Source organism: Doryrhamphus excisus, chromosome 2 (genome assembly GCF_030265055.1).
Source record: "Doryrhamphus excisus isolate RoL2022-K1 chromosome 2, RoL_Dexc_1.0, whole genome shotgun sequence".
Classification (NCBI taxonomy): Eukaryota; Metazoa; Chordata; class Actinopteri; order Syngnathiformes; family Syngnathidae; genus Doryrhamphus; species Doryrhamphus excisus.
Window position 1 is genome coordinate 453,836 of NC_080467.1, and position 17,652 is coordinate 471,487.

A 17,652-nucleotide genomic window follows, 5' to 3' on the forward strand; every position below is an offset into this window, starting at 1 on the left:
AAATATACTGAGTACGGTGCAAAACTATGCAGCAGCAGAAGTTGCATTAATGGCAGCAAGTATTTGATTTATTATTGGACACTGCGCTGCTCACGAAAGTGTGCTGGCCACACCCCATTGGCGTGGGGTAGTGTGCCTGGTCTACATAATTAGAGCCCATTATATCTAAAACTGTTGGTCTTACATAAAAATGCACACATTTTATTGCATTCAATGTTTAAAAAAATGTATATGGCTCTCACAGATACACATTTTAAAATATCTGGCCTTCATGGCTCTCTTAGCCAAAAAGGTTCCCGACCCCTGCCATAAACAATATACGTACATCTTGTGTTCAGTGTATGCAAAAGTTTCCAAATTCAGCTGTTCAAAATCCTGATGTTCACTGCTCACGCTGTCAGTCCATCATCGTCTAAAAGTCTATATTCATTGTTCAGTTCCATTATTGGCATCATCGTGTATCATATAAGCACAGCTAGAATTTGGGATAAATGCACTATTATTCATACCCTCATTTACATCATATATTTCACTCATAATATCAATATCTATATTTATATATGCATCCATGTTCTAATATATGCCCATTTTCTATGTCCCACCACAACATATTGTCCGTAGCCTGTCTTTCAATCAATTATAACAACAGTTGTTCATTTCCTTCTTCTAAATTGTTCAAGGTCTTTCAAGTCTCTTATCATCCTCGGCTGTGACCCTTCTTGTTCTCTTATCCATATGTTGCCATTTCTGGTCCATGTTGCGAAAATGTTTTTTTTTGTTTTCTTTGTATCCTTGCCTCTCGTGTCCAAGAAAAATGTCCCCATTTTTCTTTGTCAAGTGCTCATTTAAGTATACATTTGTACTTTTAAGTTTCTTCGCTTGCATTAACAGATCATTCCTATGCTTTCTACTGATAAATCTTATGATGATACTAACTCCTTATTTCTAAAATCACAAATACTTCCAACTTGCTGATATAGTTCATCTTCGGTATGGGACCAAAAATTAATAAATAAATAAAATTAAAATAAAGTTTAAAAAAATAACTTAAATTATATTAGGAAAGCAGGAAGTGAACAAATGTAACAGTTACTGATTGTAAAAGTACCAGATGGAGGGGTAGGATTTAATAAGCTTTGCTTCTTCCTACTCCTTTTGGACATGTGGAACTGGGAACTGATTATGGGATGCACTCAATTGGAATGTGATGCATGTTCAAATGAAATAAAACCATTACCATTACCATTACCATTACCATTACCATTACCATTACCATTACCATTACCATTACCATTACCATTACCATTACCATTACCATTACTATTTAATACATTGTGCAGGAATCTTTTAAAATCATTTGTCTTATTTCGGTTTTAGTCACAAATCAAAGTATTATTTTCATTACAGCAAAATATCGCTCTAGACCAGGGGTGTCAAAGTGCCGCCTGGGGGCTATTTGCAGCCCGCAGATCAATTTCCTTTTTTTTGAGTTCTTGATGCTGCTATTTTGGTCCGTTATTGTCAGAAGTATGTTAGTGTGTGTGTGTGTGTGTCATCTGCTTTTTTAAATTTTAGCTGAAAATAGTCACGGGTGGCACGTTGGTCTAGTGGTTAGCGTGCAGACCTCACAGCTAGGAGACCAGGGTTCAATTCCACCCTCGGCCATCTCTGTGTGGAGTTTGCATGTTCTCCCCGTGCATGCGTGGGTTTTCTCCGGGTACTCCGGTTTCCTCCCACATTCCAAAAACATGCTAGGTTAAATAGCGACTCCAAATTGTCCATAGGTATGAATGTGAGTGTGAATGGTTGTTTGTCTATATGTGCCCTGTGATTGGCTGGCCACCAGTCCAGGGTGTACCCCGCCTCTCGCCCAAAGACAGCTGGGATAGGCTCCCGCGACCCTCTTGAGGAAAAAGCGGTAGAAAATGAATGAATGAATGAATGAAAATAGTCACTTTCTCAATTATTTGATGACTTTTTTTGAATGTTTTTTTAGAATGAAATCCCTTGATGATTACCATAGTGGAAAACAAATGTTATAACAGTGCTCTGGAGACTGCATTTCCACTCAGGGCATGTGTTCTACTAAAAAAAGTTACTTTGTGTTACTTTGTCTCTGTGAATGACAGAGTGCAGAACAACAGGCAGCAGGGAAAAGAAACAGGGGGGAAGGGAGAGGCAGATATTAGTGAGTTAATGACAAAGACTGCATGAAAGTCAAGCTCAGTTTTGCTTCAATTGCGTAACTTCAATTTCAAACTGTCTGTCAGGTTCAAACTCCTGTGACACTTGTCAAAAAAACAACAAAACAACAAAATTCAATATTTCTCGCAGCGAGGAGCATGAAACAACATACCCAGTGACATGCCGCCCCTCTCTTTTGATTTTCTTTAATAATAATAATAAATAATAATACATTTTATTTGTATAGCGCTTTTCAAGATACTCAAAGACACTTTACAAAAGAATGAAGTTGAATAAAACAAGTAAACAGAATAAAAGACAACATTGATTGGTTAATACACAGTTAAAAGATGAGTAAAAGCGGGGCGGGGCACAGCAGTCAGATATAAAAGGTTAGACATTAAAAACAGATTTAAAGAGGTGGGTTTTGAGTTGTTTTTTGAAGGTGGGAAGGTCAGGGCAAGCACGGAGTGAATGGGGGGGGCAAAGAGTTCCAGAGGGTGGGGGCAGCGATGGAGAAGGCTCTGTCTCCCCAGGTTCGGAGCTTGGTCTTACAGGGGAGTGCCAGGAGGTTTGAGTCTGAGGAGCGAAGGGGATGCAGGGGATTATGTGGATGGAGCAGGTCTGAGAGATATGGGGGGGGTCAGATCGTGGAGGGCTTTGTAGGTGATGAGAAGAATTTTGAAGTGAATGCGTTGGGGGACGGGAAGCCAGTGGAGGTTTTGGAGGACAGGGGTAATGTGTTCACGGGAGCGAGTGGAGGTGAGGAGGCGGGCAGCGGAGTTCTGAGTATATTGTAGTTTGTTGAGGGTTTTGGACGGTGTACCGTAGAGAATACTGTTGCAGTAGTCCATTCTGGAGGTGATGAATGCATGGATCAGGGATTCAGCGGCAGAGAATGGAAGTGATGGACGGAGTCGGGCTATGTTCTTAAGATGGAAGAATGCAGTCCGGGTTAACTGTTTGATGTGGGGTTCAAATGAAAGGGCGGGGTCCAGGAGGATACCAAGGTTGCGGATGAGCGGGGATGGAGTGAGGGTGGCGCTGTCAAATTGAAGATGGAAATTATGGGTGGGTGTTGTGGTGTTTTTGGGACCGATGATGATAATATCTGTTTTGTCACTATTAAGTTTCAGAACATTTTGTTCCATCCAAGTTTTGATATCAGCTAAGCAGTTGGTGAGGGTGGAGTAGATGTTGGAGGTGATGGAGGTGGTAGAAATGTATAGTTGAATATCATCGGCGTAGCTGTGGAAATTGAGGCCATGTCGACGGATGATATTACCAAGTGGAAGGATGTAGACCAGGGGTGCTCACACTTTTTCAGCATGCGAGCTACTTTTAAAATGAGCGAGTCAAAATGATCTACCCACTACAAAAATGCAAAACATCTATTTATTTTCAAATGTATTGAGGATTATTTGTACGTACAATGTATGTTGATGTACCTTACATAACCAAATGAGCCAATATTGCAAAACACACATAATTAACTATTAACATTTTTTGTAATTACCTGAGTTTACTTTGATGACTTGCACTGAATTGAACCAGCCAGGGATGCATAGTCCGGACAGTAGCTGCTGATAGCCAGCCTCAAGCACACTTCCAAATGTTTATCAGTCATGGATAATATCCGTATCATAATATCCGTATAATATTCCATATCCGTATGGAAGTGATATGTTTTTTGCCTTTTTACTTGGTCCAGTTTTTGCCTTTTTACTTGGTCCAGCTCCTTCACTCATTTTAGTGACCATAAACTTTAGCGAGGGCTTAAAATCTCGCAATTCGCCGACTAGCTTAGCACTTTGCATCGTTGTTTACGCATGAGCGGTGACCTAAAGGTCAAAATTCAGTTGTCATCTGATTGGTTGTCCTGTATGTCAATCAAGTAACGGGGATGGCTGATAGGCTGACATCGTAAGTTCTGCTGCACTTAGAGACGTTGTTTGATTTGATTGGTCGCCCGAAGGGCAACATTCAGTTGTCATCTGAATGGCTGCCCTGTATATCAATCAAGTGACGGCATTGATGCTGGGATGATATTTTTTTAATGTCACGCTGCGATCGACCAGCGATCGACCAGTACCACCTCCGCGATCGACCGGTAGCTCGCGATCGACTTAATGAGCACCCCTGATGTAGAGGATAAAGAGAAGAGGACCAAGCACCGAACCTTGGAGAACACCTTGAGGTAAAGGGGCTATGGAGGAGGAGCAGCTATTGATTGATGTGCACAAACTGTTGACGATTGGTGAGGTATGATTGGAGCCAGGACAGAGCAGAATCGGTGATATTGAGGCTGGTTTTGAGGCGGGACAGGGAGGATAGAGTGGCTAATGGTGTCAAAGGCTGCGGTGAGGTCTAGGAGGATGAGGATGGTTAGGATTGTTGGAACTAGATGTAATGGACTACTGCAACAGTATTCTCTACGGTACACCGTCCAAAACCCTCAACAAACTACAATATACTCAGAACTCCGCTGCCCGCCTCCTCGCCTCCACCCGCTCCCGTGAACACATTACCCCTGTCCTCCAAAACCTCCACTGGCTTCCCGTCCCCCAACGCATTCACTTCAAAATTCTTCTCATCACCTACAAAGCCCTCCACGATCTGACCCCCCCATATCTCTCAGACCTGCTCCATCCACATAATCCCCCACGTCCCCTTCACTCCTCAGACTCCAACTCCCCTGTAAGACCAAGCTCCGAACCTGGGGAGACAGAGCCTTCTCCATCGCTGCCCCCACCCTCTGGAACTCTTTGCCCCCCCCATTGACCTTCCCACCTTCAAAAAACAACTCAAAACCCACCTCTTTAAATCTGTTTTTAATGTCTAACCCAGGGGTCAGCAACCTACGGCTCCAGAGCCGCATGTGGCTCTTCAGCCTCTTTGTTGTGGCTCCCTTTGCAATGCTCAAATATTTGTTTTAACACCCGAATGAGGAAAATATGCATCTTTGTAATGACTTTTGAAATAAATCTGACTTTCTGTGAGGCCATATACTAGCAAGAGTACTTGATCAACTCTGAACTACTTTGATACCCCAAAATTCCCTCCAAATCTGGCAGTCAATCAAAATCTTGGGAGACTCGCAATTTGCTCTGGATGTGAGCATGTTGCTACACATTTCTTGCACGTGGAGAACATGCAAACTCCACACAGAGATGGCCGAGGGTGGGATTGAACTCGGGTCTCCTCACTGTGAGGTCTGCGTGCTACCCACTCGACCGCTATGCAGCCCCTATATTCTGCTGTTAAATTATGTTTCGAGGCTCCATTCTATTTTTCTTCAGTGAGCGAGGGAGTAAAATGGCTCTTTTGATAGTAAAGGTTGCCGACCCCTGGTCTAACCTTTTATATCTGACTGCTGTGCCCCGCCCCGCTTTTACTCATCTTTTAACTGTGTATTAACCAATCAATGTTGTATTTTGGTGTGTCTTTTATTCTGTTTACTTGTTTTATTCAACTTCATTCTTTTGTAAAGTGTCTTTGAGTATCTTGAAAAGCGCTATACAAATCAAATGTATCATTATTATTATTATTATTAATCAGATTGGAGTAGTATCGTGAGCGGGCAGTGTTTAAGGCATCTTTATATTGCTGTAGAAAATCTGTGTAAGCTTGAAGATGAACAGTTAGGCCAGATTTCTTGTACAGTCTCTCAAGCTGGCGTTTACGGGTTTTAGGAGGCCCTAATACATTGTCGTGGAACTCTAAGGGGAGGGATAAGCAAGCAGTTGCACGAGCTGTACTTGTTGTCTATGTGTGTGTGTATGTGTGAATAATGACTTTTTGGCATGTGTTCTTATCTCGGCACATTTTGCATGATGAACAGGAACATCTTCAAGGTCGCTGCTGGCACTCCCAGGCACCTCCAAGACCAGTGGAGCTGGGAGTTGCTGGTCAGAGCCATGAAACGTTCCTGCCTTTACGACACTCGAGACACTAAATAATCATAAAAAATAATACATTTTATTTGTATAGCGCTTTTCAAAATACTCAAAGACACTTGAGAGAAAAATGGAGTTGAATAAAAACAAGTAAACAGAATAAAAGATACGTTAAAATACAACATTCATTTGTTTTTACACAGTTAAAAGATGAGAAAAAAGTGATTTAAAGAGGTGGGTTTTTAATTGTTTTTTGAAACTGGGAAGGTCAGGGCAAGCACGGAGTGAATGGGGGGGGCAAAGAGTTCCAGAGGGTGGGGGCAGCGATGGAGACTTTGTCTATTGTCTAAGCAAACGGATATAAGTGTGAGAACTAACACTATAATGAATTTACATTTTATTCTAACATTAACTAGCGCTATAATAATTGTATTTACATTTTATTCTAACACTAACGAAAATAGATTAAATATATATATTTTATTTTTTGGCAGAGGTTAGTTTAGGTTCTCCTATAGCAGGGGTCTCAAACTCAATTTACCTGGGGGCCACTGGAGCTAGGGTCTGGGCAAGGCTGGGCCGCATCAGGTTTTCTAAAAAAAAAACAAAAAAAAAAGCATTTATTAAAAACAGAAAAATATCCAAACTTTTTCAGTGCTTTGGTTCCGATTTTCTACAATAAAAGCTCTGATAAAACATTCCACTGTTCTCAAATATCTTCATTTTTATTTTTCTACACAAAATAAGATGAAAAATAAACAAACAAATCAAGAATAAAGAAAATCAATCAATCAATCAGTAATAAATAAATATAATAATAATAATAATAAAACGGCAAATAATAAAAACTTAAGAAACCACATATAGTTGATGGGTAGACAAATGATTTTTTTCAGATTAAAATGAACAAAGCATTATTAGAGCCCTGTAGACATGACAAAACACGACTATAGTCACATTTATACTCTTTTTATTTACAACATATTGCGCAACTGCAGGGTCTTGAGACACATGCTAACTCACAAACTAGAGAGCTAGCGACCTAAACGGTAGCCTTCAAGTTATTTCCTTTAAACTTCAATAGCCAAAAAGTCACCACTTCCACACGGATAGGGAGGATAACTATTAACAGTTATTTAACCTTTAACATGAACATGAATCAAACGTAATAATTTTTTCTGGGTACATGATACCATACAGCATCCATATCAACAACATTAAACTTTCATATCAAACTAGGGCCTCAAACTAGTGGCCTGCGGGCCACATTTGGCCCACGGGTCATGTGTTTGAGTCCACTGTCCTATTGTAAATATCAAACCATGCACCTTCAGAAGTTCCATAATTTTCTGGATCTTAAATTTGGCAGCCCCTCCTCTTGACATCACTAACGGCATCAAACTTGGTGGAACCTCCATCATGCTCCACAGTTGCCTGCAATTTATTTTATTTTATTTTTTTCTGCAAAACACATCTCATTTATGCTGTATTCTCTGGTCCTGGAATGTAACCCCTTTGATTTGGGAATCTGCTACAATTTGTTTTTAATAATCAGAATGAACCTAGTTCCGGTTGGCCGCCCCTTGCTTCGCCATGAGCAACAATCTTGCCTTATGCGAGGTCACACCAGATCACGTGCTTCTACAGGAAGTAGTCACACTGACACAAACTGCCTTGTTAAGGTTGGACATGGAGCAGATATCACTGCAGGAAGTACGCCCCCTGCTGGGCCTTTCTGATGAGGACGCTGATGGTCACTGCTCTTATGTATATGCATCATCCATCTATGTTCTATGTTGCTTACCCTCACTTTGGTCGTGGGTGTGCTGGAGCCTACCCCAGCACCCTGGACTGGCAAATTTCAATCTCAACAGTCAGACGCAAATGCTTCAAAATGGCAAAAATCTGTGACTATTCAGACTTGTGACTCCAATTTCAGAACAACCTTTGCAATAAAAGTTCATTTATTCATTCCTTTTTTACCACTTATCCTCACAAGGGTCGCTGGAGCCTATCCCAGCACCCTGGACTGGCAAATTTCAATCTCAACAGTCAGACGCAAATGCTTCAACAATCAATAGTAGAACCATGCTTTCCAAAATGGCAAAAATCTGTGACTATTCAGACTTGTGACTCCAATTTCAGATCAACCTTTGCAATAAAAGTTCATTTATTCATTCCTTTTTTACCACTTATCCTCATAAGAGTCGCTGGAGCCTATCACAGCTGTCTTCCGGCGAGAGGCGGGGTACACCCTGGACTGGTCATGTTACGAAATTATACTATGAAATGACACGTTTTTAAATGAACTACATAAATATATGAGCCTATCTGGTAAAATATTCTCATTTATTTGTTATTGTGTATTAATTTAAAAGACTGCGTCTCGCTGTATTGCTCAGGCTGCACTACAGTGTCTATTCACAGGCGCGATCCCACTACTGAGCGGTACGGGGGCTTTGACCTGCTCCGTTTCCGACCTGGGCCGGTGCACCCCTCCTTAGGCGACCTGGTGGTCCCGAGCTCCCCCCGGAGCACCATATCGGCACCGAACTTAGCGCGGACACCCGATCGACATAGTCCACTGCAGCTCAGAACTCCTGGGCTCAAGCGATCCGACAACCTCAGCCTCCCGGTAGCTTGGATTACAGGCACGCGCCATGGCACCCGGCGAAGGCCGCACACAGTAGTGGTGCTTTTGACTTGTACTATAGTGACGTCACAGGGATGTATGGCGACCTCTAGTGGCGTTGTGTGAAAATGCCCGAAAATGACCTCTCCTTTTGAGATTTATATTCATGACGACACACGACGTCCACACGACAGTTATGAAGATAAGATAAGATAAGATATGCTTTATTCGTCCCTCAGTGTGGAATTTGCATTGCACAGCAGCAAGAGTACAGAATCAGTTAAGCAGTACAAAATACACAATATAGAAAAATAAACAATATAAACAACCCAAGTATTAACAAATCAACAATTTTACCCAGAGTTAAATACAAATACAGTATGCAGATAATATGAAACGAGATGAGATATATGACCAGTCTATACACTGAGATCTTGCTAGTGAGTAAATATGAGACATTATAGAAATACTTCACACAGAACTTAATATATTGCATTTAGAGCATTAATATTTCACGTGGATCAATCAATCAAAAACCTGGGAGGTACATGATTGGCCCTTAACTGTGGATGAATGGAAATCTCAAAAGGAGAGGTCATTTTCAGGAAGCGCTGTAGTTTCACGCAACGCCACTAGAGGTCGCCATACATCCCTGTGACGTCACTATAGTACAAGTCAAAAGCACCACTACTGTGTGCGGCCTTCGCCGGGTGCCGTGGCGCGTGCCTGTAATCCAAGTTACCGGGAGGCTGAGGTTGTCGGATCGCTTGAGCCCAGGAGTTCTGAGCTGCAGTGGACTATGTCGATCGGGTGTCCGCGCTAAGTTCGGTGCCGATATGGTGCTCCGGGGGGAGCTCGGGACCACCAGGTCGCCTAAGGAGGGGTGCACCGGCCCAGGTCGGAAACGGAGCAGGTCAAAGCCCCCGTACCGCTCAGTAGTGGGATCGCGCCTGTGAATAGACACTGTAGTGCAGCCTGAGCAATACAGCGAGACGCAGTCTTTTAAATAAATACACAATAACAAATAAATGAGAATATTTTACTAGATAGGCTCATATATTTATGTAGTTCATTTAAAAACGTGTCATTTCATAGTATAATTTAATAACATGACCAGTTCAGGGTGGAGCCCGCCTCTCGCCGGAAGACAGCTGGGATAGGCTCAAGCATGTCGACCCTCGTGAGGATAGGCGGTACAGAAACTGGATGAATGGATGAACATATGCATATATTTACTTTCCATCTATGTCCTACAGTGCCTCCTCCTGGAGAAAGTGTACAACTACATGTCATGTCATCAGCTATATACCGTACAGTACCTGTACTGACCAAAAAGGCAACCATCTCAGTTTAAGAAGGTAAATGGGTAGACTGCATTTATAAATTCATATTATATATATGATATTATAACCCTGACATCACTTCCTGTGCATCTGTCACTTCGCTAACCAACACATTTACAGCAACACACACAAGCAAGTCTTATTTATGGCTTATCATCTCTTATTATGTCTCCTATATTAGGTAATACAAGTGTAAAGGTGACTATAGGGGTGTTATTTCATGTTTACAGGGCTCTAATAATGTTTTTGGAATATGGGAGGAAACCGGAGTAAAAACCCACACACGGGGAGAACATGCAAACTCCACACAGAGATGCCTGAGGGTGGAATCGAGGACTCTTAGCTGTGTGGCCTGCACGCTAACCACCTGGGCACTACGCAGCCGCTATAAAAACATAACATAAATAATTTTTTCCACCTTTTTTTTATCAATTCTCTTTGCTTTGACAACACATACAATGAGTTATTTCCCATGTAATAAATGGTAGGGGGCTGGGCTATATGTGAAAGGTTAGGCCACACAGATTGTAAGACCTGGGTCGATTCTCCGCTTGGGCATCTCCGTGTGGAGTTCGCATGTTCTCCTCGTATGTGCTTTTCCCAGTCAGGGGTCACCGGAGAGAGTCCAACTAATATTTACGAGGACACAACAATTAGTTTACGCAGGAGACAAATTTCCTCGGGCAAACAAATCATTGAAACTTGAAGCTGTGACTCATCTGCATGAACCATGACTCACAAGGGCTGAGAATCAGTTTCTGAAAACGGGTTTCAGTCTTAAAATATACTCCCCATATAACTCAGACAGTCCATTACGTCATGGTGTGAGTGTGTTGAATTGAAAAGGTGTTTCATGTAAAAATAAGTCGTTTAAAGACTAAATGTATTATTATAATTGTATCTTGATACAATTGCCTCCATTTATTTGTGAAAAGCTTCCTGAGTCAAACTTTGAATAACTTAAAAGTTCAATTTAATCAACCACTTTAAAACATTGTGTAAAATACATGTGAGGAATTTGAATCAGGTTATTGTAATAAATATCTCACATACTTTGTTTTAAAAGGTGTGTTTGTTGAATATTTGAAACGCTAGAGTTAAGCAAGCGCCTGTTTACCAAATATGGTCACACCGGACAGGTGCGCGCGATTCTTTCTAGCCCCGCCCACTTCATCAAGTATGCAAACGTATGTGACGTACCGAGACTACCTGTTATAAAACGGGTGCATGACTTCTTGTCAGTTAATAAACAACAAAAAGTCGGCCAGTCAGCTGCGGTAAACACACACTGTGTAGTTGAGTGACACGCCTATTGTGGTTTTACCTTACGCGCGCGCGCCCGTGTACGTCTGAAAAAACAGGTTTGACGAGGACACACCTGAAGGAAGAAAAGGAAGCTTTGTGTGCGAGGACTCGGCTCTCACCTCCATTTTTGACCTTTGTGGACGGCGGACGGATCGCAATCAAACGAAGGAAACGTTTGAATTGACTTTTGTTTTTTTTTTTCAAAAAAAACTTTATTGATTCTACTATGAAGATGTGGATTGTCCTCGTGCTTGCCGCTCTCGTGGCGGGAGCTTCGGCCCAAAGCTGTAAGTCATTTATTCAACTTTTCACCGACTAAAACATCGTTTCTGAGCGCGACTATACAACTTTCGTTTTATTTAAAAGCATCTCAAGTCGAGCGACTCCCTTTTTAATTGGAATACTATATGACGTTTCAGTTATTTTATTGTCTTTAAGTATCTCACCCACCTGTTGCAATTGTAGCTGCCATGACTTCCTTCGTAGTTTGCCCTTTCGACGCATCTAATGTGTGTTTAATTACATGTTTGGGGGGGAGATTTAAGATTCAGGTTAAACTCAATGCGGATATCAAATGCATTCAGTTTCGTTGCTGAGTGGGGGTGGGGAATGGTTAGTCCCGCTCCCCCGGGACATCACCTTGTGGAGAAACCAACGCCCATTTGTTGCATTAGCTTGTATTGCTCGGCGCCCTGTTTTCCTGTTAATGCCAGTTAGTCGTTTTGATGTTTTTTGTTTATTTTTTTTAAAGACATGTAACATAAAATATTAACATGAAAAACATTAGAACAGCAAAACGTATTTTTTTAAAATATTTAAAAATGAAAAAAAATATTTTTTTTTTTACTGACTTATAGGTTCATGTGATAGCATGAAGTGGGCCACCTGTGATGGAAATCCTTGTAAATGTTACGTGATGGTCGGTGACCAAATGAAGCAGACGCTTGACTGCTCTGCATGTAAGTAAACCATCCAACTTTTACAACCCAAAAAAATATCCTCTACCCTCGCAATCGTTGACGCGTCCTCCATGATCTCACCCCCCTAGTGATCCCCAAGTGCTTCTTGATGAAGGCTGAGATGTACAGAGCCAAAAAAGGCCTCGACACCCGAACGATTGGAGGAAAGCCCGTAGAAACGGCTTTTGTGGACAACGACGGCATCTACGACCCCGAGTGCGAGAACGACGGCAAATTCAAGGCCAAGCAGTGCAACAACACCGAGGAGTGTTGGTGCGTCAACAGCGCCGGTGTGCGCCGAACTGACAAGGGAGACAAGAACCTCAAATGCGAGAAGCTGGTGGAGACCTAGTAAGTACTTGTATCCACTTCAAGAACATCAGGGGGAAACGGATTCATAAAATGTTTTGTCTTTTTCAGCTGGGTTCGTCTTCAGCTGACGCACAAACCCATGAACGGGAAAATGGATGAGAGCAAAATGACAGCGTGAGTGTTTCTTTATGGGTGTCATATAATTATTAGTATTATTTTTTTTGTACTCTTGGCAGTAACGGGCGTTCTTTCCCTCACAGGGCTATTGCAGATGCTATTAACAAGCGATACGGCAACTTTAACAAAGACCTGGTGAAAAAGGTTGAGGTGAGGGAATTTTTTTTGTGCCATTTATTGTAAATGTTTCTATCATAACAAACTTTTTTTTTCTGTAGTACGACGAAGATGCCCGCATGATTGTGGTGGATGTGATGAAACCCAAAGGAGACCGTAAGAACGACCTCACCCAAATGGCCTACTACATGGAGAAGGATGTACGATAAGAGACTTCGCCGCCCCCCCTTCTGAACAAGTCATGTGACATACTGATAATTTTTTCTCTTCCAGGTAAAAGTGCTGCCCCTGTTCAAGAACCAAGATAAATTCGAGCCCGTTGTCAATGGCCAGAAGGTGGAGATGGAGAACATCCTGGTGTACTACGTGGACGAGGAGGCGCCGACGTTCACCATGAAGCATCTCACCGGCGGCATCATTGCGGTCATCGTGGTGGTGGTGCTGGCGGTGGTCGCCGGCCTTCTGCTTCTGGTGAGTTCACGTGAATCTGTAAAGATCTTCGCCATTGCGTCACTTCACTCACGCTCGTCGTTTGTGTGTAGTTTTTCTTCCGAAGGCGCCAGAGTCAGAAGTACAACAAAGCTCAGGTGAGGAGAACATCACACCTTTTTCTAACCTTTTCAATCCATGTCGGTGTTTGATACGATGCATTTATTGTGTGTCAAGCAGCAACGAGAGATGGATCCCATGTAAGTTCTTCGTCGCTGCAGGAGTCCGTAAAGCGTCGACTTTGGATGCAGTGTGCCATGGTTGCCATTTTTACTTGAGGAAGACAAATTTTTTTCTGTAAAGGAACAATCAAATGCTCGTCGTCATCGGCACAGTTCATACTGCCTTCTATTTATAAATGTCAAGTTGTCAGCATTCAACATCCACGCCTTCAAGAGATAATGTGCTTTTTAAAAGTCCTAGCAAACGTCGCATTTTAATTTTAAAGCAGATGTTCATTTGGTTGTACAGTTTCTTACAAGTATGTGTGTTGTTGTTGGATTTATTTTTAATAAATGTTTTAAAGACACCACTTCCTCTTGCTTCTCTTTTGGGGTGATGACCATATCAGTCATTAAAAAAAGGCCATAGACCAGGGGTGGGCAAACTTTTTGACTTGCGGGCCGCATTGATTTAACAAAACGGGGGGGGGGGGGCAGACTATATATTTTACACGTAACAGTCCACCTGGTATTATTGTATCTGTAAAAGTCATGCAATCTGCTATTTTATATTTATATTTAAATATTTTATATTTAAATATTTTATATTTAAATATTTTTATTTAAATATTTTAAAATTTATTATCATCATTATGCTTGTGTCCCTTTTTTCAGGAGCACTTTGTAAACAACAGACCACATCAAATAACAAAATTGATAAAACCAATCAAAAGGTTGGCTCAAGCCATGATGCCAGTTCGTATGTTGAGTTTAAATGAAATACTTTGGAAAGAACGGACGGGCCGCATTCAAACACTTGACGGGCCGGATGTGGCCCCCGGGTCGTAGTTTGCCCATCCCTGCCATAGAAAGTGACAGGGTTGCAGGGGTATGCTGGAGCCCATCCCAGCTGACGTTGGGTGAGAGGCGGGGTTAGTTGATGGCGTTTCTTTCAGTAAAAATCCCTGCACTTGCCTCCCATCACGCTGGTAAAGACAAGTTATTCTCCCATTCAATGTGGAAGTGGTAAATGTTCACTTAAATTTAAAATAAGTAAATTGGCAAGGCTAACTCATTAGCTCAGTAAATTGCTATGCCAGTGGTTGCTGTGGTGTTGAGACGTTGGTGTTGCCTCTTGTTACAGTTGACTTTGGGCTTTTATTTTGCAAAGTCGGTTTTTGTTTTCATGAAAATTGTGCCACTTAACAATGAGAGAGAGCCGTGTGTCAAAATTGTGTCTACTATATTGGGTAGTAGAAGTCTAATGTGACTATAGGGGTGTTATTTCATGTTTAGAGGGCTCTAATTATTTGAAAACTCCAGTTTAGAAGGTCATAAACAGGTATTCTGTACTCAAACTGCAACATATTCCATGAATAAATAAGGATACTTACTTTACTTATCACAGTTGGGTCTGGAACCAATTCCATAACCGTAAACAATGGGTCACTGTAGATTTGCATATGATTATATAAAACAGCTGAGGGTGCTTCGTTTATTGGAAACACTGAGTGAGGCAAGCCTGCAGGAGGACAACACTTGTTATTGTAGTAAGAGGTGTGTTCTACCTGCTTGTTGTTCGGCATTGCGTTCAACCTGACAGTCAGGTTTTGCCTGGTTGCTCGATGAACACTTTCGGGATTCATGCAAGAAACTCTGCAGGGGAAAAGTCACTGGCCAGAGTATCGGACTGTGAATGTGTTACACAACAAAAATGGAGACACGGAGAAGAAGGTTCCTGTCACAACTTGTACACAGGATTGTTTCTCGGCTTCTCCGCTTCTCAGTTTTAAGTCTGCAGGCCGCAGCACATTCTAAAAATAATTTAACAACAAAACAAAAACAAACACAATAGCAAAAATGGAAAAATCTGCAGTAATTTTACCAGAATAAATTCAAAAATATTGAGAAAAAAAGTTGTAATATTATGATAAAATATATTACTTTATAAAAAAGGCACCATTTTTGGGAAATGGGTTTCAAAAAATGTTACAAGAATAAAGTCAAATATTAATGAATAAAATCATAATTCCCGGAAAAAAAATCTACAAGAAGAAAGTTTAAATAGTTGACAAATTAAAACAACAACAGCAGAAATAAAAAAAGTCAAAGTCAAAATATCAAAAGAAAAAAACAAAAATTTACAAGATTAAACTAATATTATTTTAGTCTGATAGTGTTGAAATATTACTAAATCGTTTTTTTAAAGTCATTAAATAATGACAAACAAACAAAACAAATTTAAGTTGTAATTTATGGAAAATTAGGCTGGAGAAAAGTTATAAAATTATGGAAATATAGTCAAAATATTAACAGAAAAAAACTACAATTTTACAAGATTAAACTAACGTGATAATTTTAGTCAGATAATGTTGAAATATTACTAAATTGTTTTTTAAGTCATTAAATAATGACAAACAAACAAAACAAAATTAAGTAGTAATTTATGGAAAATTAGGCTGGAGAAAAGTTATAATATTATGGAAATATAGTCAAAATATTAACAGAAAAAAACTACAATTTTACAAGATTAAACTAACATGTGATAATTTTAGTCAGATAATGTTGAAATATTACTAAATCGTTTTTTCAAGTCATTAAATAATGACAAACAAACAAAACAAAATTAAGTAGTAATTTATGGAAAATTAGGCTTGGGAAAAGTTACAATATTATGGAAATAAAGTCAAAATATTAACAGAAAAATACTAAAATTTTACAAGATTAAACTAATATTATGTGATAATTTTAGTCAGATATTGTTGAAATATTACTAAATAGGTTTTTTAAAGTCATTAAATAATGACAAACAAACAAAACAAAATTAAGTTGCAATTTATGGAAAATTAGGCTTGGGAAAAGTTATAATATTATGGAAATAAAGTCAAAATATTAACAGAAAAAATCTAAAATTTTACAAGATTAAACTAACATGTGATAATTTTAGTCAGATAATGTTGAAATATTACTAAATCGTTTTTTTAAGTCATTAAATAATGACAAACAAACAAAACAAAATTAAGTAGTAATTTATGGAAAATTAGGCTGGGGAAAAGTTATAATATTATGGAAATAAAGTCAAAATATTAACAGAAAAAAACTACAATTTTACAAGATTAAACTAACATGTGATAATTTTAGTCAGATAATGTTGAAATATTACTAAATTGTTTTTTAAAGTCATTAAATAATGACAAACAAACAAAACAAAATTAAGTTGCAATTTATGGAAAATTAGGCTGGGGAAAAGTTATAATATTATGGGAATAAAGTCAAAATATTAACAGAAAAAAACTACAATTTTACAAGATTAAACTAACATGTGATAATTTTAGTCAGATATTGTTGAAATATTACTAAATAGGTTTTTTTAAGTCATTAAATAATGACAAACAAACAAAACAAAATTAAGTTGTAATTTATGGAAAATTAGGCTGGGGAAAAGTTATAATATTATGGGAATAAAGTCAAAATATTAACAGAAAAAAACTACAATTTTACAAGATTAAACTAACATGTGATAATTTTAGTCAGATATTGTTGAAATATTACTAAATAGGTTTTTTTAAGTCATTAAATAATGACAAACAAACAAAACAAAATTAAGTTGTAATTTATGGAAAATTAGGCTGGAGAAAAGTTATAAAATTATGGAAATAAAGTCAAAATATTAACAGAAAAAACTACAATTTTACAAGATTAAACTAACATGTGATAATTTTAGTCAGATAATGTTGAAATATTACTAAATCGTTTTTTTAAGTCATTAAATAATGACAAACAAACAAAACAAAATTAAGTAGTAATTTATGGAAAATTAGGCTGGAGAAAAGTTATAAAATTATGGAAATATAGTCAAAATATGAACAGAAAAAAACTACAATTTTACAAGATTAAACTAACATGTGATAATTTTAGTCAGATAATGTTGAAATATTACTAAATCGTTTTTTAAAGTCATTAAATAATGACAAACAAACAAAACAAAATTAAGTAGTAATTTATGGAAAATTAGGCTTGGGAAAAGTTATAATATTATGGAAATAAAGTCAAAATATTAACAGAAAAAAACTACAA

The 17,652-nt window shown here is 39.2% G+C and overlaps 1 protein-coding gene across 1 annotated transcript; it reads left to right on the forward strand.

The window, feature by feature from the left end:
• The first annotated feature begins 11,262 nt into the window (after positions 1-11,262).
• On the forward strand, positions 11,263-13,946 carry epcam (epithelial cell adhesion molecule). The gene is made up of 9 exons (XM_058064009.1): positions 11,263-11,647; positions 12,218-12,319; positions 12,409-12,670; positions 12,740-12,805; positions 12,892-12,958; positions 13,027-13,125; positions 13,199-13,396; positions 13,468-13,512; positions 13,595-13,946. The coding sequence occupies exons 1-9, from the start codon at positions 11,587-11,589 to the stop codon at positions 13,616-13,618; spliced, it is 924 nt and encodes a 307-aa protein (XP_057919992.1). The 5' UTR covers positions 11,263-11,586; the 3' UTR covers positions 13,619-13,946.
• Positions 13,947-17,652: the final 3,706 nt, after the last annotated feature.